We start from the raw sequence: 26,865 nt of genomic DNA on the forward strand, positions 1-26,865 counted from the left end.
TCAGAGAGGGGAAAACGTTTTCTGGACCACTAAAAGGTTTAACAGACAAAGATGTAAACATAAAGTTTTGAAAGGGGCAACACACTTCTGTCTTCAGAAATATTTGTGCTCCTTTTATTACAGTTATAACATCACATTTGCATGATGTGATTTCCATATCTACTAATCTTTTGATTAATAATAATAAGTCTCCCACACATTCGATGACTTCTTCTTAGTTGTTTCATGAATACATACTGCAGTAGCCTGCATGTGCTGGCAGATTCCATATAGACAAACAATCTGATGTGAAACGCTTGTCCCATGAGGCAATGCACTCAGCTTATCAACATGATTCATCTTCATGATAACATGGTGTGTGTTAGTGGTGGTGGTGGTGGGGGGGCAGTGTATGATGGGTGAAAAGCACAGAGACCTGCTGCTGCTGCTGCTGCTGCTGTGGTAGAACACAGGGGGGGTGGCTGGACATAAAAACACTTCATGCTTATTACATTTCTCACCACGAGTTTAGTGAATGAAGTAGAGCGTTACTACCGTTATAAACACTGTAGTATTGTTCTACTTCATTCATGTAAATGTTCATTGCTCTTTTCTGTTGGTCATATAAAACCTTCTGTCTCGTAAAAATGTCCCCAAATGTCATTCAACACAACATGAAAACACTCCTCTCCGTTATTGTTAGCTTATGGTATTGCTAATAAAATGTGAAAGCAGCTGGAGCTACAGTGTGAGTGGTGACTGCAGCCCAGGTAGGCGTATAGCGGCTGCTGGCACGTGGAACATTAATCATGGTATACTGCGCGTGCACTTGAGCTGAAACGCTAAGTGCTAGAAACCTTAGGGTCTCATATATAGGCTACTTGGGGGGGCTATACCAAAAAGGAATGCAGGAAAGACCAACCCCGCGTGCGTGAATAAACAGGAGTAGCGGAGCGCGAGGGCTGTCTGAAAACTTAGGCGCTGTCCACGGTGCTGAATCGCCACTCGGCGAGAGGACCGACGAGCCTGTGAGCGTCATCTTTTCTTCACGACCTGTTTCATACCTGAGCACTCCATGAACACGGGGATGATGGACGTCTACAGTTTCAGACACCATATTTGAGTCGGACGCCAGGATGAAGGACTTGTGGATTTAAACCCCTGAATGAAGAATCCGCCTCGGCTCGAGAAAATGTTTCTGAAGACATCATTTGTCACGTACTTTAACTGGCTATATATTTACCGACCAACTCGAGTCCGATTCAGCCAGTAATCGTTCATTCATTCATTCATCAACATGATATAAGAATGAACTGATGCAATTGAGTTGCCCATCAAGCATAGGAGATCTGCGTTTTAATCTACTGTAAGAAGAGCAACCATACGCAACGAGACATGGTTCGACTGCTTGTTTTGGTCAACTCCGTGGTCCTGTTGCTTTTTGGCAGCGACATGTTTTTGGTAGGAGCAAGTAAGTATAAGCCTCCAGGAGTCAAATCAATTACTGTGCACGTGTAAAATGCGCCATTAGCCATGGTCAAAGTATTATAAAGCTGCCACTGTGTGTGTGTTAAGAGTTGTGTATTTTATGATGCACTTAATTCCACCCTTAATACACATCAAACAACACCTAAAGTATGTTTTTATGCTCAGGTCTACTCACCTACTGTAGCTCATCCAGTAACACTTGTTTAACCAGATAATACATTGCTGGTATGTTTAGGTTAAAGGTGGGCTGTTACACCTTTACTTTCTCATAATAATTTACAAAAACAAGACATGGTGTCAATTTAAAAATATCCTTTTGTTTTACATTTACATTCATATAACTATATAATAACCTTTAGAATAAGCTTGGCAGCCTGCCCTACTTCTGCATCTAATAAAAAACTAAACAATGTACACACGTTTACAGCAAGAAACCTGCCAATAATGTCCTAAAAAGGGAATCTGCATTACAACACTTCCAGGCTTTTCCCAGTGTGACTTGTAAAAGCTGTCCTTGGGAGCCATAATATACAGTTCATGTACAGAGGCATTCACTTTTCTATAATAATGTGCCACAAAAACACCAGTTGCAGAGCCAACACTGTCTTCAGTGAGATCAACATAAAAGAGATTTCTTAAACTGGTCTCATATACAACCCAGTGTAATTATGTTTGCATTCTTTCCATTGCAAGCTCAGCTTCAGACTTTTTATGAATCTTTTTTTGTAGCAGAAACCTTCTCCATCTGCCGATGCATGCGTGCCTCTGCATTATCTCTGTGTCTTTATCTACCTGTCTACCCCTATCACTTCCTCCCTCGCTTCTCAAGGGAACTGAGTCTTACATGCGATAGCGCCTTGAGGAAATCAGATTGGCACTTCACGGTTTGCTGTGGGTGTGTGCACTGTCTGCCTGATTTAAATATTCAGAGCTTTTATCATGTTCATGTGAAATGAAAAGCATCTTTGATCTTAGTGGATTTCTGCATGGGGCTGTCAAGAGCAGGAAAAGCCACTATTAATATAATAAACACTCATTAATATAAATATGGCTGTTTGAAGCAATGAACTTCAAAGAAAATAAAAATTTATGTTGGATTCATTACTGCCAGCTTCATGCATGCTATGACACTATGGGATTCACAGTGACACTCAGCTCTAAATTAATTGTAAGCTTCTTTGGTTCAAAGTGAGGTCCATAAAAATAAAACTGCAGAAAAAGGGAGCATTTCAGTGAAGTTTCTCTTATCTAATACAAGAATGAATTTTGCTTGAATATTTAAAAAATTATGCTAAAAATATGTAATGGTGGACAATTTGTTCTCAAAGCTTTAAATTAATCCATTAAGCATGCTTCTCAACATGACATTGGGTCCAGATGATCATGTATTAAAGTCAACATTTGAGCTTCCAATATTTAGATGCCATTGAGAAAAATTCCAGTATGATGCTATAATGATAATTGAACAGTGCAAACCCACATAAGGTGTTGGATTTTTTTTGTTTCAACCTGACAAGAAATACTTAAATGTGAAAACAAGCACGCTAGAAAATTTATTCCACCAACCACAGCTTTAGGCAAACGTGAATTAGAATTTATTGGATTTATTTGGATGGTCAGGCTTCAAATTGGCAATCTGCTGTTGATAAACCTGGTGACACATTCTTGATAAATATGATAAATAAATAATGAATCCATTAGAGTGAGGGCCAATGTTTGCTCATGTTGTCATAATTCTTTCTGCTGTCACATGACAGACATTTTACATATACACAGATAATATACACACTACAATGTGTGGGAAAACACTGGATTTTATTTAATCCTTTGTGTTATATTGTCAGTAGCTCACACTTGTTGGTGTATTTAGACATTTGTAGAACTAGTAAACACCAACTGCAGCCAATAAAATGAATGGTACAATCTCTGTACAACGACTTGTTCATAAATCTGCTCCTGCATGCTAGCCTTTACAGTTTTGGGATGATGAAGTAATGTTAGTTTGCGGCTGGAAAGCCTTGGGGTTTGGCCAGTGGTTACATTAACCTTAGACTGGCACCTAGACCCATCTGGTCTCACTGCAGTTTCGCAGCCTCTGAGTCAGTAAGAAATAAGACAGCGTGTACCTAAGGGAGGGACAGTAAGAGCCTGTAGAGAGGCTCTGAAATGTAAGAAAAAGCATAGGACTTAGCCACGCCAGGCTGGACAAGTTCTCCCATCTGTATACATCTAAATAGATAATTCATACTGCTGTTGCTGCACTGGATAGATACTGGCAAAGAGCATAAGATATATATTCGAAGATCACATGAAGTCACTGTACAAACATGGCATGAAATGGGAAGGAAAGGCAGGATCTCAGAAGGGTGTGGAGTTTGGAGATAAAACAACATATTTTTTTTAAAACAGCACGACACTGCTTAAGAGCTCCACTACCAGGCAATTTGCAACACTGGGGCCTGTGAGAAGATGCGCGACAAACTCCTACTGTGCACAGGAAAACATTTAAACTTCCCACAACTGGGGTTGAAACACAACCAGATAAAACCATTTAAAGCTTGACTGGGCAACACATCAAAATTCACGGCAGCTGTTACGAGTTATTGCTTTTATTTATAAGATGTCAGTGAATATATTATCTCACAAGTGACTGAGGCATTATAAGTATTAGAAAATGATTACATTACAAGCAGCCCTTCAAATTGTCACCAGCTTCAAGGTAATTGAGACTGAAATATGATCGATAATACAGTCCACAACCTTGGTACACCACAGTGTTTTCCATCTTAAAAGTGTATAATGCAATATAAATTATGCACCTTTGAGAGTTTTATTGTGCGATCAATCATTTGAAACATTTATGAACATGTATTGGTGAATAATGAGCTGAGCACTCATTTATGTCAGGCTTGAGGTAGAAAAAGTAGCCGCTTCCATCTTTTTACAGAGTCATAGAACTAATTGTCACAATTCTAACTGTAAATGAGTACATGAGCTGTTTCAAAAACCATTCAAAAGAAAGAACTGGGTTCAAAACTGTCCAAAGACATTTGAAGATGTCGATCTGCAGAGGATGTCTTTTTTTCAAGATTATTTTTTTGGCTTTTTTTTTTATTGATAGGACACCTGTAGTAAGGAAAGGGAGGAGAGAGACAAGGGACAACATGCAGCAAAGGGCTGTGGGTTGGAATCGAATCCGGGCCACTTTGGTAACAACTGAACCTTGGTACATGGGGCGCATGCTCAACCAGGTGAGCTACCAGAGCGCCCCAATCTGCAGAGGATTTCTGATACTAATGGGATCCTGATAGGTCTGCTATCATATTTTCTAAAAGAAATGCGTAGAATTGCAATGTCTGCTTATCATCCAATCATTCAAAAGCAAACATCAGATGCAAAAAGCAAACACAAAAAGGAAGCTATATTGCTTTTTGCATTGGTTTCACATTTCAACCTTAACACTTTTCTTCAGGCGTCATCAAACTAATTGCAAAATGGAGATAACATGCCATCTGTACATAAATTATGTTCCTGGTAAAACTGACAGGTGATGTAATCTCCAATTTTTTACTCACATAAAATTTGTTTCTGTTGTGTCACAGTTATCAAAGGTAGTCTGCAATCAAAAGCTTATTAGGATAAATCCAAAAATGTTATTGTTTGACCATAAAAAACAATCAGTCTCTGCTGTTATGCTGTGAATATACAGTATAAGCAACCAATAAACTATGTGTAAATCAGGATATAATAATTGTGTAAATAACTGTGCTGAGCAGATATACAGTAGAGGGCAAACTATGAAATACCTCGCTCTAACAAATCAAACTGGGCTCCTTTCCACGTGGTTCGACAACCATTCAGAGATCCACCCGCACTTTCACTATCTCTCTGTGCACTCTGGGAAGATGCAGAATAGATAATGTGCTCGGCTCTGGCTATACGCTATGATTCATCCTGGCAGTGCACCCATATCCCAAGAGGGTCTTACCATTTGTTTGCACTGACACATGCCTCGGCTGCTGTGACCTATTGCTGTCTTACTCAGGATACGTGGCTGATAACAAATACCGAAGTACCGGTATCCGCAATGACACTGATTACTACAGAAGGGAACATCAAACAAGCTAGAGGGGAACATGGGGGAAAGGGCTAGACTATTGGACTTTCTATTAGACTTCACATCAATAAAAATATTTGCATTAGAAAATCACGTCATCTGTTGCTTTCTCATGAGCCAGCCGTGATTACATTTTACTTCTAAAATAGGAAATGAATGAATACATTAGTTTCAGTTGGCTATATCTTTATGTTCTACAGTGCAAAAAGTCCCCTTATCACTTCAAGTTAAAAATATACTTGTCCTGCCCAACTGCCTGCAATGGCAACAACATCATATAGGGAGAGGGCACTTATACATCAGTGATGATTCATGGCCTGCTTCAACTGAACTGTCACCTGCTCCATCACCAGTAAATGAGCCGCAGACAGTGCATCATGGTTACTGGCTGCTTTTTTTGCTCATGCGTGGCTGTCTGTAACCCCCATTACCTGAAGGACAATTAGCTTCAGGACAAATGAATGTCGCCGGTCTTAGATAAATGTTGCACCTGATTCTGAAGTATGTGTGCACTGTATGACACGTCCTATAGGCTTCATAGTGTTGACCCGTTAACTAGTCAGATTTTGTGTATTGGGAATGATGCAGTTGCAAGAATAAAAGCTTCAGTGTGGCTTTTAGAAATGCAACACTGTTCATTGTGGGGATATTTAAAAGAGATATAAAGAAATAAATGTAATCCTGGTGTGAAAAAGCCATATGCAACATCTGAGAAGGGATGTGTTGATTAATTTTGTTAGATTGCATGCTGTGACGCAAGTTTACTGATAAAAGTTTCAATTATAAAACCATTAGCATGACCATCACGTCATTTAGACCCAAGGACAGAGGAGCAATTATTGTAAATATATGTATGACTCATTCCCCGTAGCTTTCCAAAGATCAAGAATATATATATATATATATATATATATATATATATATATATATATATATATATATATGTGTGACAAGCTCTCACTCTTAACCTTTTGTACATCTATCTTAACACATAAGTACCTACTTCCATAAATAATCTTCTCATTAAATGGACAAAATGAGACAGATGTAACCTCTTCACCTGTTACCAACAGCCAAGCTCTCTGTGCTACCCGCTCTCTCTACAGTTGAAAGATTAATTTCCTTTTTGTGCTCTCTACCACAGGCTTAGCCTTAGTCTGGCCTCTTGATCATCTCATTTGCTCCACTCCACAAACCAATCTCTGAGCGTGTCATGAGCCCAAGGAACCGAGCGCCATGCCTATGTTCATCACCTTGAACCCCCTGCCCTCCCTGAGGTTTATAATGCCACAAGGCAGACCCAAGGGTCTTGAGATCTGCCTCAAAGTCACCTTTTGCACTGAACACAGAGGCCATCATTGATCGTCTCAGAGATAAAAAAAAAAACAGACAGAACTGCAAGAAACGAAAGTGTGAGAGAGAGAGAGTGAGAAAGAGAGAGATAAAAGAGGAGACATTGGGAGATAAGAGGAGATGGATGCGAGAGGAACCGAGCTAGAAAACGGCAAATAATTTGAAATAGCTCCCAATTTTATAATTTTGTGTTTCGTCTTTCTCAAGTGCTTGGATGAAATATTGTCCATATCGTACAGCACATGCCTTTGGCTGTCATCTCAAGATAACTGTTACGGGTTACTACGTCCGTGCTCCATGAAGTAATAATAGCGCTTGAAATACAAATTGACTGTACAACCATCAATTAACACTCTCTTTGTAATGAACTGCTACAGAAAGTTGTGACAAAATTTTTTTACTACTGGTACTTAAAGAGCAGCTGTAGTTACATTTCATTAGAAAGAGCATTTATGTTTTTTTTTTTTTTTTACATATCTGACAGCTTAAGACATTTCTACTCACTCAACCCTCTCGACATTGCTTCAATTACTTTCTGCGAAAACACACAAAGTCCATTAGGCCCACGTTAACAACAAAAGCCCTGAGGATGGCCTCCAGGACTCTGCCTGGCCATTCCCATCTTACTTATCCATCTGACTCGAGCGATTGTTTGGAGACTGTGAAGTCATACAGGAACCTCAATTAGATGTGTTGCCCTCCGTTTCTCCTGCCTTTTATTTCTCAGGCTTTTGTCCGACTTTGCAATCAACGTTTCCACCGGCAACCAGATGATGATAGATGGCTACAGAGGGACAGGGTGAAGAAACGTAACCCTGTCCGAGGGAGTTGGACATGAAAAAGACACTGTGGTTACTTTGCTTAGGTTGACAGACAAGGCTGTTTAGAGGGAAGGAAGAAAAAATGTAAAATAAAATTATAAATAGCTTTGATTTTTAACAAATTCTGCAGGTTCACAATAAAATACAAGCAAGCAGTTTATTTAAACAGCTAGTAACTAGATGAATTAACTGAGGGGTTTACTTTAACTTACTCATTTGTAATCTCACTTTGGTCATAGGAGTTGATACAGTAATGTGTTGTTATCAGTGGCCTCCCCTCACAAATACACATTACAAATATTGCTCTCACTCCAAAGAGTTGTAATGATTTGTTTTTAACTGAGACTGCCTTTGAAAACATTTGTATTTATGACATAATGTCCTGTATGTTCTTTATGACCCTGAGGACACCAAACCACGTTGGCACACTCCTGTTAAGAGCAGAGAGTCTGTTTCAATGTGATTGGCACGGACTTTAAGTAATCCAGTAGCAATGAAAGAAATAAAGTGACACTACTGCAGTCATGTGATAAGGCAGTTGAGATGGCAACCTAATGGTTTATTGGTCTGAGGAAAGTGGTTTAGAAAACTGACACGTACTGTATCTGCAGATGAAAGGAAGAGCAGGAATGCACAGTACTTGAGTAAAATCAAACTATGTAGCCTTTCCGAACTACATTTTCAGTCTACTTTAGTTCTTGAACACAAGACCCAACAGTTTATTGTACACTGATGATACATACAGCCTTATATCCCATATTGCTGTATTTCCTGATTCCTAATTCATCGACAAACATGACCACATGAGTTTAATTCAAAACAAACACCTGTGGTAAGTTCAGAGTGCCAACACAATACTTGAGACTTTGCAAGTGCAGTGTGGACACCATTGGCGTGGATAATTGAATATCTAGATAAGTGGGTGGATTAACAGACCCCTCTGTTTCGGTTTCCTTTCCTTCAGACCGGCCCCCTGCTCCCGTCAATGTGTCCGTCATGCACCTGCGGGCCGACTCGGCAACTGTATCCTGGGAGGTTCCAGAGGGAGATATAATAATTGGCTTCTCGATCTCGCAACAGGTAAGTCCTAAACTTGTAATGTAAATCCTGAAGATTACAGTCCGGTTAGCAGGACACCACCCAAAAAGAAAAAATTGCATTTGTTTTATTTTTGCCCATAGTCATTTGTGGTTAGGCATTGAGCCTTCATCATGTCCTGTTGAAATTGTCTTGGCACTCCACACAGCCAGTATGAAGAAGTGCACCTGGTATCCATTTTCACAGTTTGTGACAGCTTGTGGAACACATTGGCATAAAATGGGTATGGGCGAAACATATTTTTCGGACAACAAAATGTTAATATAGTCACTGAGTGAAGTCCACAGAGGATATTGTGTGTGCTCAGCAAACCCCTAACTACGTATCATGAGTTTGTCCAGCATACTGAGTAAGTAGTAGCACAAGATCCCAGGTGAATAAAGACGTGTTTTTGTCTGGATGTATATTCTTAGGAACCCCTTAAAGCTTTGCTTAGCATGGAGAGAGGCTTACTAAATCTTCAAGCCTGGAGTCAGGATAAAACTTGGCATGGTCGATTTGTCAAGAGAAAACAAGTGGTGCAGCGGGACTATGTGAAGCTGCCAATCTGCATTTTTTTAGGCTAAATAGATTTCATAGGCTTAAAATAGGCAAACCAATGAATGCTAACACTGAATGATTGAATGCCATATGCTGCTTTAATCCTGTTTATGGTTTATGCAACACAAGACATCATGCAGCTCTTTAACTTCACTCCGTGCGACTGATGTACAACACCCAACTCAATTCATCATGCATCTGAATTTTGGTTATTGCCTCAGTGTATATGGCTGTTTTATAATTACATTATTTATTGTTTATGGAGAATAACAAGTATTTTTTAAATCAGGTATCTCCGTCAAGCAGGGCCATTGAACACAGACATCTGGCCCAACGCCACTTCATATCAGGTGGAGATGGGCTGGAGAGCACATTAATAAGAGAGCTCTGCATGCAAGCGGAAGGAATAATTCTCACAGCTTTGGGTCTTGATTGCTCAAATAACATTTTGAAAGGTCAAAGACAAAGTCTGAGACACTGAAAGTGTGTGACTTAAGACCCTTGCAGTCCAAAGTAATCAGAATATTGACTCCACAATTTTTCAATTCCCAGTCAAGACTCCATATGGCCGGAGCGGCCTCTAGCTCACCCATGTTGGCTGAGTCCTGCAGCGGGGCAGGGTTCGAGTCCGATCTGCTGCCCTTTTCTGCGTGTCATCCCCTATCTCTCTCCCCCTTTGATGTCTATCACTTTCAAAAATAAAAGGGAAAAGCCCCCAAAAAATAATCTTTAAAAAAGACTCCAAATGGCCCACTGTTATTATAATAAAGTACACCACATGTCTTTCTCAAGCAACTTGAACATGTTTCTATTTGGTCACCTCCGTCTCACATTACCATAGCTCATATACTTTAGCAGTACATTGTTTTTAGTTCTTTTTTTTTTGTGTCTCCGTTAGGGACACATTTGCAAACTGGTATTTCTCTGTGGTCACCTTGATCACCTCAACATCTGTATTGATTATGTTATCTACTCAATAGGTCAATCCATTCTGTTGTTCTCTGTTCCTATTTCAGAGGCAGGAAGGACATACGCTGCGATTTATTCGGGAAGTCAACACCACCAGCCGCTCTTGTGTCCTTTGGGACCTAGAGGAGGAGACAGACTACATCATTCAGGTCCAGTCAATTGGCCTCTATGGGGAAAGCCAAGCCAGCAAGAAGGTCCATTTCCGCACCCTCAAGAAGACAGACCGCTTTCCCTCCAACAGCTCCAATCAAGGTAATCTGCTCTGAAATATTTAGGCATTAATAATTACCTATGGAAAATGTTTCTGTCTGTGTTCAAGGACAATAATAGAGCATGATTCGAAGAGTAGGGGCTTGTGTTTCCTCAAATACTAATAAATCTTTACATTAAAGGATATGGCTGGCATTATCGTTTCATTATCATGAAGTCAACAATCAATCTATCCTGCTGAAAAGTATTGTTTGTGTAACCACAGATATAGTTTATAGCTTCTTGCAATGGGACCCCATTATTGTTCAAAAACAATTAACAAAACTTAGAGTCTACAGCCATGCTCTATATTTAACATTACATTTACCAGGTTCTTTATCTTAGTTTAGCGTGTTAGCATGCAATCATTTGGTAATTAGCACTAAACACAAAGCTGCTGAGGCTGATGGGAATGTCATTCATTTTGTAGGTATTTGAATATAACCCAAAATATTGGGCAAATTAAAATGTTGACCTGATGATGGCACTAGATGAAAAGTCAGGAGATCACTGAGGCAATTCTGTTCAGATTCATCCTCTGGCGACCATGAATGTCAGTACCATAGACTATATAAAATATAGACAAAGTCTGCGTGACGTCACCCATATGTTTCTAAAGAGCCAAGATGTAAGATGTAGCTCAAAGTGGGCAGCTCCCAGTGGCTCTGGCCATCGCCATCTTGGCAGTGCCTGACGTCGCCTAACTCCCAGCTGATCCAAAAACGGGCAAAGAGGTGGAGCGTGGATGGAGCTGAGGTGGGCCAAATTATACCTCCAGCCTCCTGTGACGGTACCCACCTGTCAGTCAAAGCGGCACACCCTTAATTATGCATATCTTTAAGCCTATAATTTAAACAATTATTATTATTAATATTATTATTATCATTTTTTTATTTAAAAAAATCACCCCCCGTACAGTTGTAATGAAGGGGAAAATTAGCTATAGATACCAAAACCGTAAATGTTTATTTCTGTGGTAATGTTGGGCATTTTAACATGGGGGTTCATGGGGATTAGTCTATATCCACGATGTTCCACTTCCGGGATTGCTCCGTTGCCGCCTGAAATTCCACCAAATTTCACTGTTTTTCGGCCGGATATCTGGTACCTTTCACTTTCTTTGTGTTGGACTTTTAAACTCCGGTGGATTTATATCACTATGGTTAACTGCTCCTCAGATCTCTGCATGGTAAATCGAGACAGCTAGCTAGACTATCTGTCCAATCTGAGTTTTCTGTTGCACGACTAAAACAACCTTTGAACATTCACATGTTCCACCAAAACAAGTTCCTTCCTGAGGCTATTTTGCAGCAGCTTAGTGCCGTCCATGACAGTTGTGATTGGTTTAAAGAAATGCCAATAAACCACAGCATGTTTTTCTCCCATCCTGGAATGCTGTGTGGACTAGCCAGACCCTCCTCCGCAGCGCTGTGGACGAAGGTCTGGCAAAGCGAGACTAATGGGGATTGACTCACTTTGGGAGCCAGCCTCAAGTGGCAATTAGAGGAACTGCAGTTTTTGGCACTCACTTTTGAGCACCGGAGGTAGCTGTTGGTCAGTACCCAGTTTCAGTCATTTCAGTTACATTCAATAGTTGTTGAGATATGCTGCTAGCATGGCTAAAAACTATTAAACACACGGAAAAAAGGCTGGACTGAGTAACATTTGTTGTTAGAATTAAAAAATTGCACTTGTGGAGTTGTTTCAAATTGAACGTTCATTGTAATGAAGACATACGTATATTTGACCCAGTGCAGTTGTGTGGCTCTGATGCATCAGGCTTTGGATACACCGACAATACTTGTTAGTAGGATTAATTAATTGTGTTTATGTGTCTGTTAATATCAAGAAAATTATCATTTAACTGCCAGATATTCTGTTAGTTCAGAGTCTCTGCTCAAGTCAACAATATGCTATAAAGTTTGCCAAAATGCAGTATAATTGATAAGATCACAATAGGTCACTGCAGCAATCTTTTTAAGTGTTTCAACTCACTCTGTTACATAACATAATGGTTTGCTTTTAATTCTGCAGTATGTGGTACAGCACAGGCCTTTTTCTCTCGAGGCACAGACAGGAGCAACCCATTACAGATGCGTTTTCTGCTGTTTTTCTAAAGCCTCTTCTGGCTGTTAAGCATGCTGACACTGAAAATGAGGTACAGTAAAGGCTAGTGCCGACATAAGTGCAAGTAAGTGTCTGAGTGGGCTCTATGCAGGTTTATTTTTCTCCTGGACACTAATTAATTATTAACAGACTATTCAAGCATGGCTTTAGGCAAGCCCCTCTGAATTTATGCAAGTCTATATCACTCAGGGTGCCTAATCAGGATTTTGACACACTCTAAAGCACTTTGGATTCAGTGTCTGGGCTCATGGGCTGGAGGAAATATGAAGACCACGACCAATGGAGAATAGGTTCAGTAGCTCTCAATTTCATTCAGCACATATATGGAAGGAGTGAGAAAAGGCTATTTGCTTTTTATAATATAAGTCTGGATGATTCTACATTTCAGAAGAAACGCCTTCACAAATCTTCCCTGCATTCATTCAGCCATGATGAGCCAAATGCATTTACTCTGTAAAATAATGGTATAGAAACAATGTTTTCCTCTGTTATGTGAAGTTCAACATGAGCCTATACACTGTCCATTAGCCTCATTGGCATTACACTCCTTTCCTATTACTTTACATTAAATACTCAGGCAATTATTTTCTGTACTTATGTTTGATATAATCATCCAAGTGGGTCAGAAAAAAAGCCCAGTGAGCTTCATTTGTGGGAGTTTGTTTTTGCAAGTGTCAGGGCAATCAGTGTCAGCTTTATAAATCTAATGCCAGCGCTGCTCACTTCTCATGCCCCAGTTTAAAGTCCAGCCACATCAAGTTTCTTTGAGTAACTCTTTTCAAGTTTCTAACTTGGCTTCTCTCTGTTTGGCTCTGTGTCGTTGTATATTTTGACTCTGAGGTCGGCAAATGTATTGTGGACTGAAGTGCACCCAATGCACACATCACCTAGGAAAAATCCAATATAGCCACTGTTACGGATACTCCTTTAATAGATAACCTATTGCACTTATTTAGGGCCAAGCAGCGAAGCTGCGTGGACCCTCTTGTTTTTACCGGTATTATTATTCTTCCTCTTCATCTTCCTAAGAAATCCATGTTCCCATGCACAAAAACTCCCCAAACTTTGCACACAAGTCCAGTGCTGTGACAAACTTAATCAGTCCTGTTTGTATGCTAATAGTCCTGATCCATATTCCAGAGAACGGCCGACTCAGTAATCATGTGTTATTAACCCCTAGGTTCATTTTGCGCTGGAATTGTCCTTTAAATCTACCAGCCATTTTCATATTATACCAACATTTGCAGCATCTTGAGCCTTTTTAGTAAGGTTACTAGATAAACTCAACCCAGAGTAGTTTTATTCTCCCCTTTACTGCAACAAAAATACAAAAGACATCGCAACTTTTAATGCAATCTTTTACAAAAGCTCCCGCAAAATCAGGCATTTTGGGCCGCAAGAAAAAAAGGAAAAAGGCCGCGAAATCCTGGAGGGACTGAAAACTGGTAATACCTCAGTGTAAAATGACTCTGTTACAAGTAAGTCCTGCATTCAAAAATAAAAAAGTACTTACTTTCCAGCACTGAAAATTACACCACTGGTGCAATCAGTAAAACAACATCAAAAGTAACACGCAGCCTTAAAGTTAGGTAAACTACAACAACAACATCAATAACACACCAGTATTTCAGAGATACTACCTGTGGCTAAATATCCTAAAAATGTACAAGTTATTTACATTAGCCAAGCTAATATTTATGTATCGACTCTACTATGTACAATGTGATTCAAGTGAGTCTACTTGAGCAAGGAGTGAGATAAAAACATGTATGCATGCTAAATGTTTGACACTTGTTGTTGTTCTCAATGCTGAATTAACTGCTACAAAGGAAAGGTACTGGCAATGGTACCCCTGGACATTTTAATTGTGTTATCAAGTGTGATGTTGTGGCAAGCTAATGCTTGTTGAATCACTCTTAAGAGAAGAAATGGCAGCTTTTTATTATTTCCTATACACTTTCACCCATTCCAAAATATTATTAAATTAATATTAATTAACAACACCTGATGATTAATTCCTGTTGTTTTTTGAAAATTAAACTTGTCCTTGTCCTTGCGTTTGCCCTCTTTGAAGAATGTTTACAATGTTTCCTCCTAAAATAGGAATGTATGTATTTGTCATTGCACCTTAATTTAATGTGACATTTTTTGTTCAAGATCTTGCTGCTGATCATTGTTCCTTTAAAAGCCTTTTTAATCTAGTTTGCTCCATCATCACAGAGCCATTTCAGAGATCCTTTGTCACAGCCAAGTGCCTTCTATTGAAACTGAATTGATTTTCGGTATGTTCTAGGCATTCCCAAGAGCCAGAGCTATGATACCCATAAATCAATAATGCTCTTATTTTTTTCCTCAATGCAATTCTCTTTGATAATGTGATTATATATTAGTGCATATGCCACGGAATGTACACCTGTCCTGAGCCAGATTTCAAATCAATTTATTTCATATAAAGCGTTTCCTGGCAAGATATACGCCATGTGTTGCAGGAGAATTTGAATTTAAATAGGCTTGTCTTTCCAAAGTCTATTTCAATTTCATTAGTTCCATGGAAAGCTTTTAATCAGAGTATATATTTGTGTGCTTTGTGTGTCCTTCAAGAGTGTCCCTCTTGCAGCACAGCAAAACAATATATAGCCTATTTGCTAACGTTAAAGAACGTAAATAATATCAAAATAACTTCAATTTCTATTCTTGCACAAAATATATAAATTCAAGCACTTTCAATGACCCATGACTATTTATGTATAATTTTACAAACTTTTAAGGCCTTGATTTTTTCCCCTCAAATTCACAAACTTTCAAGTATTTTAAATACCCGTGAGAACCATGATGTATTTGCAAAGCAAACATATTTTCGAAGAACGCAAATAGAATTAATAAAAAAAACTGTTATTATTCCAGCATAATGGAGGGACTTTGAAATACAAGGGATTTATAATGTAACGTTTATGTGATGTGATTTGCTGATTGATTTGGTAATTCGCTTTTGCTTACAGACAGAGATCTGTGATAAAAGTGTAGAAATGAATACTATGCTGTACTCATTAGCATGAACAGTGATGCCACAGTCAGTACACATAATATCCAAATACTTTATATAAATCCTTCCCAAACAAAAGACATGAAGTCTTGATACCCGCTGCCACTGAGCTGTCAAACTGTTTCACACAGGAGAGCAAAACAAAAGAATATTTTCAAAGGATGGATGCCTTGAGCAGTCAAATCTAACTAGGTATGTATTCCCCTTAGACACAATTACTTTGTGATACTTCAAAGAGTTGCCAAGCTGTCATTTCTGAGTCAGAAGCTACACCTACTAGGCTCTCCCATTAACAACACTGAGACAAATCACTACAAATGTGTTTTGCTCCCTGCTAAATATTCTTTTGACTTTAATACTCACAATTTTCCATCTTTAGTTATTGTTCTATATACATATAAGCACCAGACTTAGCACTGACCTGAGTCCTGACCTGGCATTTAAGTGTAATGTGCAGCCTGACATCAACTCTAGAGCTCACTGTGCAATGGGAAGACACAATCAAAACATTGGTTGGGATTTTTTCCCAAGTTTTTCCTAATACAACCCTTACATGTCATAAGTACAGTAGGTTGAAAGAGTGGGACACTGTAATCCACACTAGCTGAGAAGTGATACAGAGCAACTACACTGCAATCTATAGTTCAGTCGACATTAATATGAAGCTTCAGCAGTCAATTAGTCCAATCAAGTGAATCTATTTATCCTGGCAGTCGTGTGTAGGTTTATTGCCAGTGTTTTGTTCCGGCAACAAACGTACATGCTACTACATAGAAGTATCCCTCCACTGCTGCCCTAGAAGCAGATCTAATTTCTGAGGTTTTTTTTCAGTCAGACTTAAAGACACTGCTTGCCCTTATATCCGTTGTTTTGCTTGAAAAGTGGCTAGTGCCAAGTTAGCCTGACCCACAGTCAGAGTGGTCACAATTATGAGAATAAGAAAAATAACATATGTTTCCTTATAACATATAAATATCAAGCACTTTTCTGTGACTTGAACTAAGTAATTTTTTAATTAAACTGTGGTGTACTCCTTCCCGTTCTCAACTCATAATTCCCTTGCATACTACTACAGTACCAAGACTTTAAAAACATGGCACTATAATTGACCCCGGAATGTCTCCAACAGCCATCATGCAAAGACAGCTAACAATCTGGCATACTGGGCCAGTTTCTTGACAACTTGATTCACTAAAAAAGGCAATTTGGAAGAGTGGCGCTCTGGAAGAGTTCCATCCATGCGGGATAAGAGATAGTTTGGAGAGTGGAAATAAGGCCCATAGTCAATCCACTTAAAGGAGGATTAATGCTACAGGATTGATTTGTGGTAATGCCCACCGCATTTTCTAATTACTACAATTTTATGTTAAATGGCATAACAGTCATGAGAGATAAAGGGAGTGTCCACTTTTGCCAGTCCTTACTGACTTAATATGAGCTTAAGGTCTTTCATTATCAGGAAATCCAGTAAAGTAGCTCTGCAACTAACAGTGGTGACCGCTCTAGGTAGAGCAGTCGCGTGCTAATCGGAAGGTTGGTGGTTTGTCCCATGTCGAAGTGCCCTTGGGCAAGACACTGAACCCCGAATTGCCCCCAATGCTGCGCATCGGAGTGTAAATGTGTGTGAATGTTTATCTGATGAGAAGAAGAAGAAGATTTATTTATTTATATTAGGACAATGCACATTAATCAACATTTCTGTAAATGCGCCAGTGTTAGCCAGTCGGCTAATTTTCAACTGCAGTCCTAGTTGCATGCATGTCTTTATGGTGGGAAGAAACCGGAGCACCCGGAGGAAACCCACGCAAGCACGGGGAGAACATGCAAACTCCACACAGAAAGGCCTGGGACGACCTGGGTTTGAACCCAGAACCTTCTTGCTGTGAGGCAGAAGTGCTAACCACTGAGCCACCGTGCTACCGAGCAGGTGGCACACATGTGTATGAATGTGTGTGAATGGTGAATGATTCCTGTACTATGTAAAAGCGCTTTGAGTAGTCGTTAAGACTAGAAAAGCACTATATAAAAACGATCCATTTACATTTATTTTAATTCTTGTTTCTCATTTTGTCTATTGGTCTGCATATTAATGCCTAATGTATGTGTTGTCCCTTCCATACAATGTAGGGAAGGACTAAATGTTCAGTACTCAGTATTTAGTGTTTACAGTAGTGTTTAGGAGTCTGTGTTGACTGCAACTGTCCTGTCTGTGCTCTCTCTCCTAGATGACCCCACTGTGCAGGGCCTGGACAAGTCCCGGCATCTACAAACAGGAGAGATGATCATAATTGTGGTGGTCTTGCTCATGTGGGCAGGTAGGTTTGCAGACTGGAATGTTCCACAAACGTACCGACTGAACTAACGTTAGCTTGCTAATATATGATCTGTTTAGATTAAGAGTATAGAGGCAATGTGGCAATGTGGTATTTCTTCATAGATGCATATACAACTAAAACAAAGTCATACACATATACAAGTGTTCAGCAGTTAAGATATATAGTTTGCCCCCTAAACTGTTATTTTAGGAAGTAACAGCTTGCTGCAATTATTTCCTGTTTACGTAAGTGATTGCTTTTAAACTAGACGCTAGGTGTTTCCTAGCAACCAATTTACACAATGCTAAGGTCTTCACTGTACTGTAGCTAATTACATTTACTAGTGTAATATATTATAAGCAATATAATATACTGTCCGTATACTAAGCTCCTTTGTGCTGTCACAGTAGCACAAATCTCAATGTCTCTTCTATTTTTTAAGAATTATTAATAGCCTCATTGGTGATTCAATATGATCTCATATTTATAAATCTAATGCAGAGCACAAGATGTTCTTGATCAGTTGTTGTCAGTGGGGAAATTACGATAAAGCCTAATAAATAAGCTAAAAGAAAAGTGAGAACTGTAACTTGGTTGCATTTATTGTTATTGTCATTTATTGTCAGCTTAGATGATATAGACTAATGGTGCACACAGATGTTTCACACTGTAGATTATCTTATAGTTACATCAATACATCGACACACTAATCAATAATTCACTAATCAATGGACAGTCATTCAGAACAATGCCTAGAGGGTCCCTATTAAGTGGAAGTTAAAGTCCCAAAACCTGAGTACAATAAGTCTGACTGACAAATGAATCTGCCAACTGTGAAAGTCGCATCTTTTTTTAGGCTTTTTTGCAACAGCGATGTCAAACCAACATCACGCTTTTCTGAGCACTCTCTGCATCTAAGCTCTCCATTCATGTAAGAGTTTCTACTCCTTTGAGGGAGTGTGCTGAATAATGAAATGTTGAGGCACAATGAGAAGTGTCATATCTGACAGGCTGCCATGAGTGGGGTTCCCACCCCCGAACAAAAGAGTGAGATGTTAAATAATACTAATGAGAGAAACCAAAGTAGCTCAGATGCTGTAAAGAGTGGGACTAAAAGAACAAAAAAAACTGAATAGCTGAGGTTTTTGCAGATATCTTGAGGAAAATGCCCCATTAAAATAACATGACAGTAAACTGCAATGTAAACCATTTTATGCAGACAAATCATTTCTAAAATTACACAAACGCTGCTGTAATTTCACCACGAAATGAACCAGTGGAAATGCCTATGAATGGCTATGTGCTACAGATACTATGACATGTAGCTGCAATATTGCAGTACTTACTGTACATGATGCATAAATAATAATTTGTTAATTAAATTAATTATGCTAAGCTTCTATTTCTCACAGCATCAGTACTTGTCATTACCAGGACCCCATACCACTGAATATTTAATGATGGCATTCTCATACAAATATATAACCTCAGTGAAGCAAAGACGTTAATTGTGAGCATACAGTCTTTATCCAAATTGAAGGCCCAACTGCATCTGGCAGTTTAAATATTGAAGCAAAGTAAACTCCATGGAGAATTGCTGTCTTCCAAGCTTCCAGATAAAGGCCCAGCCCTCACACTCCCATGGGAGCAGACTTAAATTTTTCATGTTTAGTTAGAGGAGGTAGTGACAGTGACAGTTGCCGCCTCATGACTGAATTCCATTCCTCGTTTGTTTGTGTTGCACATGTGCCCATCTCTCACCTCCCGGCAGCTGTTATTGCCCTGTTCTGCCGGCAGTATGACATCATCAAGGACAATGACTCCAGCAACAGTAAGGAGAAGGCCAAGCCGTCATCAGAGAGGAGCACGCCGGAGCACCACAGTGGTGGGCTGCTGAGGAGCAAGGTGAGCGTTACTCCACTAAATAATACAGGCCCACATAAAGGCTCTTTCAACAGCTGTATATTTAAACAAACCATTTAAACGAGCCAGGTTCCTCTCCGGGAACCATCACCTTATCGTGGTGGAGAGGTTTGTGTGTCCCTATGAACCTGAGGGCTGTGTTGTCTGGATCTGTGTGCTCCTGTTAGGGTCTCCCAAGGCAAAGTGGTCTCAGGTGAGGGGACAAAGAATGGTTCAAAAACCCTATGAGCCAACGAGGAAGAGGTGAAGTTACCCTGCCCGGAGGAAGCCCGGGGCCCCCGTCTGGAGCCAGGCCCAGATGGCGGGCTCGTCAGCGAGCGCCTCGTGGCCGGGTTTGCCACGGAGCCCGGTCGGGCACAGCCCAAAGAAGCAACGTGGCAACTCCCTCTCCATCCCATGGGCCCATCACCTGTATGAGGAACCGCTGGGGTCGGGTGCGCTGCCACAGGGGTGGCAGTGAAGGTCAGGGGCCTCGACGGACCAGACCCGGGCAGCAGACGCTGGCTCTGGGGACGTGGAATGTCACCTCTCTGTGGGGGAAGGAGCCGGAGCTTGTGCGGGAGGTGGAGCGCTACCGGTTGGATCTGGTGGGGCTTACCTCTACGCACAGTCTCGGTTCTGGAACCATACTCCTGGATAGGGGGGAAAACTCTGACTGTTGTTTGTGCATATGCGCCAAACAAGAGTTTGGAGTATTCGGCCTTCTTGGAGACCTTGAGTGGAGTCCTGTATGGGGCTCCAGTGGGGGACTCCATAGTTCTGCTGGGGGACTTCAACGCACACGTGGGCAATGATGGGGACACATGGAGAGGCATGATTGGGAGGAACGGCCTCCCTGATCTAAACCAGAGTGGTTGTTTGTTGTTGGACTTCTGTGCTAGTCATGGATTGTCTATAACGAACACCATGTTCAAACATAGGGATGCTCATAAGTGTACTTACTTATAAGTGTAGAGCACCCTAGGCCAAATGATCGATTTTATAATTGTTTCATCTGATCTGAGGCCGTGTGTTTTGGACACTCGGGTGAAGAGAGGGACGGAGCTGTCAACTGATCACCATCCAGCGGAGCTTTTCGTGCATCCCTGTGGAAGCTGGGGGCATTGAACCCGAGTGGACAATGTTCAAAGTTTCCATTGCTGAAGCCGCGGCTAGGAGCTGTGGTCTTAGGTGCCTCAAGGGGCGGTAACCCACGAACACCGTGGTGGACACCGGTGGTCAGGGAAGCTGTCCAACTGAAGGAGTCTTTTCGGGATATGTTATCCCAGAGGACTCCGGAGGCAGTTGCAAGGTACCGAGGGGCCCGAAGGGCTGCAGCCTCTGCCGTGAAAGAGGCAAGCAGCGGGTGTGGGAGAAGTTTGGAGAAGACATGGAGAAGGACTTTCGTTCGGCACCAATTGGTGCTTCTGGAAAACCACCTCAGGAGGGGGAAGCGGGGAACCATCCAAGCTGTGCACAGTAAGGATGGGACGCTGTTGACCTCAACTGAGGAGGTAATAGGGCGGTGGGAAGGAGCACTTTGAGGAACTCCTAAATCCGACTAATACGCCCTCTATGGTAGAGGCAGAGCTGGAAGATGATGGGGGATTGTCGTCAATTTCCCTGGTGGAAGTTGCTGAGGTAGTTAAACAACTCCACAGTGGCAAAGCCCCAGGGATTGATGAGATCCGTCCAGAAATGCTTAAGGCTCTGGGTGTGGAGGGGTTGTCTTGGTTGACACGCCTCTTCAACATTGCGTGGAAGTCTGGGACGGTGCCTAAGGAGTGGCAGACCAGGGTGGTGGTTCCCCTTTTCAAAAAGGGGGACCAGAGGGTGTGTGCCAATTACAGGGGTATCACACTTCTCAGCCTCCCTGGTAAAGTCTACTCCAAGGTGCTGGAAAGGAGGGTTCAGTTGATAGTCGAACCTCGGGTTGAGGAGGAACAATGCGGATTCCGTCCTGGTCGTGGAACAACGGACCAGATCTTTACTCTCGCAAGGATCCTGGAGGGAGCCTGGGAGTATGCCCAACCAGTCTACATGTGTTTTGTGGATCTGGAGAAGGCGTATGACCGGGTTCCCCGGGAGATACTGTGGGAGGTGCTGCGGGAGTATGGGGTGAGGGGGTCCCTTCTCAGGGCCATCCAATCTCTGTACAACCAAAGCGAGAGCTGTGTCCGGGTTCTCGGCAGTAAGTCGGACTCGTTTCAGGTGAGGGTTGGCCTCCGCCAGGGCTGCGCTTTGTCACCAATCCTGTTTGTAGTATTTATGGACAGGATATCGAGGCGTAGTCGGGGTGGAGAGGGGTTGCAGTTCGGTGGGCTGGGGATCTCATCGCTGCTTTTTGCAGATGATATGGTCCTGATGGCATCATCGACCTGCGACCTTCAGCACTCATTGGATCGGTTCGCAGCTGAGTGTGAAGCGGTTGGGATGAGGATCAGCACCTCTAAATCGGACGCCATGGTTCTCAGCAGGAAACCGATGGAGTGCCTTCTCCAGGTAGGGAATGAGTCCTTACCCCAAGTGAAGGAGTTTAAGTACCTTGGTGTCTTATTCGCGAGTGAGGGGACAATGGAGCGGGAGATTGGTCGGAGAATCGGCGCAGCGGGTGCGGTATTACATTCAATTTATCACACAGTAGAAAGCTACATGTCAGCTGGGGCTCTGGAAGACTGGTCAGCTGAGACTTGGGGCCGCTGATAGCACGGGCTTTGGAACGCTGGACAGTACGGGCTTGAGATCGCTGCACAGCATGGGCTCTGGGCCTCTGTACAGCACGGGCTCGGGGATGCTGCACAGCACAGGCTTGGGGCCGCAGGACAGCACAGGCTCTGGCTCACTGGACAGCACGAGTTCTGGGCTGAAGAGAGGTTGAAGCGGGGCATGGCAACAGGAGTCATGTTGTCCTTTTCCCCATCTAAGGCCTCCACGGGTCCCAGGGAAGATAGCCAGACAGGTACCCTCAACGAACTGCTTGTAGTCGGGGGTGCCCGCTGAACAAGTAGCAGTTGAGCTGACAGACAGGAGTTCAGGGGAGCTGCTAATAGAAGTACTGGACTTTTGTCTTCCAGCTTGAAGGCTGGCTGCTCCTCAGTCTTTCTAGCACACATAGCAACATATTGGAATACAGTCATAAAAGTCTCTGGCTCTCCTCCAGGTTGAGAAACGTCATTACTTGGAGAAGCAGGCAAAGTGGCAGACAAGGTCAAGAACAAAGATCCTGTAGCCAGAAAATGCTAGCAGACCGAGCAACAGGCAGACTGGTGGGTCCTAACTGGCATGGAGATAGGCCGGGAATCCGATTAGGAGCATTTGTGGAGCTAACAGGATTGGATGAACTCAACCCATTAGCAGGTGGAGGAGCTGGAGTGGAAATAAAGCGGATAGCCCAGTTAGGAATAGAGTCCTTCAACCAACAGACAGGCAGTGTTGAGCTTGAGGATTTAATAAACAATAATCCATATAAAAAGAGTCCTGAAGAAAGCAAGCAAAATACAAAAACAGGAACAGGCAGAATCCCAAAAACAGGAATCCCAAAAATACCAGGAACACCGAGATCAACGGGGTAGACAACACACACTCTCACATAGAATACCATACACAGTACAATGACCTGACAACAGACAAAGGAAACACAGATACTAAATACAAGAGGTAACAAGCAAACAAGGGACAGGTGACACTAGGGCTAGGGAACAGGGGAAAGACATCAGTGCGGAGCAAACAATCACAAAGGCGGGAAAACCAAAAGACAGGAAAAAACTAGACAACAGAGAGACTACAAAATAAAACAGGAAATGGAAAACCAACAGGAACCATGAAACCAACTAAACACAGAAACTTGTCACTGGACGAGACGTGACACGTGTCATTTTGTAGGATGCATGTACATTTGCCTCTGCTGTACAAGCTGGAAAACAAAGAGCTCCAATATGCCAATGAATGTTGATGGATTTATCGGGAGATGATGCTTGATCAATAACTAAGATGTTGCCCAGTGATGGTGTATTTAGCAGGTCCACATATACTTCTGCTGACCTACTACAACCTTCTCTCCTGTGCTTTACCCATCCTCACATTCTCATATAAAAATTGATTAACAGCAATCTGTTCCCATGATTAAAATGCAAGACATAAATTGACATTTATTTGATTAGCAAATGCAATTTGCATCTGGAGGCATGTAAATAATGATAATGTATGTTTAATTAGAAAATATGTTTTCCTTTAAAGTAAAAAAACAACCATCTCTTATTAAACCAAGGACGATACCGTTAACACTGGTAGAGAAAAAAGCCTGACTTTATTTTTTATTTTTTATTATTCTTTGTCATTTACACTATGTTGTAGACCATACTATAGGTAAACGCTTACCACTTTCTGGTACTGTACATAAATCGTCCAGTAAACATTAGAGTTAACTGTTGAAACTTTACCTTAGTTTAATGCTTGAATTTACCTTTGCTGTATATAGACAGCACTGTTGCTGGAACACGTCTCGACCATATAGTTTATTTCTTAAGCTTGACCTTATATGTATACTATATGGCAATTCATTTGAACCATTTCAGAGAATAACTCTTGTAAAATATATACTGTTGTAAAATGCAACCTTTCACCTTTCAAAATTGCATTGCATTAAAAAAGCACCTAATGGAAATTGTATCTTTTGCAGATGTCATGACAGAAATGTCCAAAGATACATTCCTCAACCGCAGTCTCCAATACTTATAGAAAACATACAAGCAACATGTCTGTTATGCAAAATACAGTACAGGCCAAAAGTTTGGACACACCTTCTCATTCAATGTGTTTCCTTTATTTTCATGACTATTTACATTGTAGATTCTCACTGAAGGCATCAAAACTATGAATGAACACATGTGGAATTATGTACTTAACAAAAAAGTGTGAAATAACTGAAAACATGTTTTATGTTCTAGTTTCTTCAAAGTAGCCACCCTTTGCTCCGATTACTGCTTTGCACACTCTTGGCATTCTCTTGATGAGCTTCAAGAGGTAGTCACCTGAAATGGTTTTCCAACAGTCTTGAAGGAGTTCCCAGAGATGCTTAGCACTTGTTGGCCCTTTTGCCTTCACTCTGCGGTCCAGCTCACCCCAAACCATCTCGATTGGGTTCAGGTCCGGTGACTGTGGAGGCCATCTGGCGCAGCACTCCGTCACTCTCCTTTTTGGTCAAATATCCCTTACACAGCCTGGAGGTGTGTTTGTGGTCATTGTCCTGTTGAAAAATAAATGATGGTCCAACTAAACGCAAAACGGATGGGATGGCATGTCGCTGCAGGATGCTGTGGTAGCCATGCTGGTTCAGTATGCCTTCAATTTTGAATAAATCCCGAACAGTGTCACCAGTAAAGCACCCCCACACCATCACACCTCCTCCTCCATGCTTCACGGTGGGAACCAGGCATGTAGAATCCACACGCGGTTGGAACCAAAGATCTCAAATTTGGACTCATCAGACCAAAGCACAGATTTCCACTGGTCTAATGTCCATTCCTGTGTTTCTTGGCCCAAACAAATCTCTTCTCCTTGTTGCCTATCCTTAGCAGTGGTTTCCTAGCAGCTACTTGACCATGGAGGCCTGATTCGCGCAGTCTCCTTTTAACAGTTGTTCTAGAGATGTGTCTGCTGCTAGAACTCCGTGTGGCATTCATCTGGTCTCTAGTCTGAGCTGCTGTTAACTTGCGATTTCTGAGGCTGGTGACTCGGATGAACTTATCCTCAGCCGCAGAGGTGACTCTTGGTCTTCCTTTCCTGGGGCGGTCCTCATGTGAGCCAGTTTCGTTGTAGCACTTGATGGTTTTTGCGACTGCACTTGGGGACACATTCAAAGTTTTCACAATTTTCCGGACTGACTGAGCTTCATTTGTTAAAGTAATGATGGCCACTCGTTTCTCTTTACTTAGCTGATTGGTTCTTGCCATAATATGAATTCTAACAGTTGTCCAATAGGGCTGTCGACTGTGTATCAACCTGACTTCTGCACAACACAACTGATGGTCCCAACCCCATTAATAATGGAAAAAATGCCACTAATTAACCCTGACAAGGCATACCTGTGAAGTGAAAACCATTTCAGGTGACTACCTCATGAAGCTCATTGAGAGAACACCAAGGGTTTGCAGCGCTATCAAAAAAGCAAGGGGTGGCTACTTTGAGGAATCTAAAATATAAGACACTTTTTTGTTAAGTACATTATTCCATATGTGTTTATTCATAGTTTTGATGCCTTCAGTGAGAATCTACAATGTAAATAGTCATGAAAATATAGGAAACGCATTGAATGAGAAGGTGTGTCCAAACTTTTGAATAAAATATTAGCTTTCCTTTTAAATGTTCCTCAATTCATACAAAACCAGGTTGTAAAAAAAGATGGGGGGAAAATATACCACTGAACAATGGTGTGAAATGCTTTCTTACTTTTTCACAATAACAATTTCTAAATCTTCTAGCGGTTAAAGTGGAATGCAGATTGTCTTCCAGCATTTAAATACGGTAATAATACCTGGGTTCATGGCTTCTCTGCCAGATACAGTATTGTTTACTGTAACAGTAACAGCGTCTTCTATGATCAAAGCATGCCTTTATTGTAGAGGAGAAAGTAAAAATAATAATAATGATTTCTATTATCCTTTCTCTTACAGTTCCATCCTTCTGTGCCGTCTATCAACATCATCGAAGTTTGAGAAGAAGGAATTCCTCTCTCTCTAATACCATCAATGCATTTCCACCTTTCTCAATGATGAGTTAAAAAAACTGAAAACAGTGAAGTTTCTGAGGGTCATCATCAGTGAATAAGGTTGGCTGAGGCTGTCTTTGCTAAAGACATGCATGCAC

The 26,865-nt window shown here is 41.3% G+C and overlaps 2 protein-coding genes across 3 annotated transcripts in view; one reads left to right on the plus strand and one right to left on the minus strand.

Moving 5' to 3' along the window:
* The window catches only part of si:dkey-71h2.2 (low density lipoprotein receptor adapter protein 1), a 112,373-nt gene that overhangs the window by 37,969 nt on the left and 47,539 nt on the right, over positions 1 to 26,865 (minus strand). The window lies entirely within an intron of this gene.
* Positions 1,293 to 26,759, plus strand: fndc4a (fibronectin type III domain containing 4a). The gene is made up of 6 exons (XM_028604505.1): positions 1,293 to 1,450; positions 8,723 to 8,838; positions 10,413 to 10,617; positions 18,010 to 18,099; positions 19,871 to 20,004; positions 26,673 to 26,759. The coding sequence occupies exons 1-6, from the start codon at positions 1,375 to 1,377 to the stop codon at positions 26,712 to 26,714; spliced, it is 663 nt and encodes a 220-aa protein (XP_028460306.1). The 5' UTR covers positions 1,293 to 1,374; the 3' UTR covers positions 26,715 to 26,759.

The sequence above is a fragment of the Perca flavescens genome, chromosome 18, assembly GCF_004354835.1.
Source record: "Perca flavescens isolate YP-PL-M2 chromosome 18, PFLA_1.0, whole genome shotgun sequence".
Lineage (NCBI taxonomy): Eukaryota > Metazoa > Chordata > Actinopteri > Perciformes > Percidae > Perca > Perca flavescens.

Bases quoted from the DNA above. Each gene is read 5' to 3' on its own strand.
- fndc4a (XM_028604505.1), top strand. From the start codon at position 1,375: ATGGTTCGACTGCTTGTTTTGGTCAACTCCGTGGTCCTGTTGCTTTTT. The intron at 1,451-8,722 runs GTAAGTATAAGC...CCTTTCCTTCAG, and splicing joins CATGTTTTTGGTAGGAGCAA to ACCGGCCCCCTGCTCCCGTC. The intron at 10,618-18,009 runs GTAATCTGCTCT...TCTCTCTCCTAG, and splicing joins CTCCAACAGCTCCAATCAAG to ATGACCCCACTGTGCAGGGC.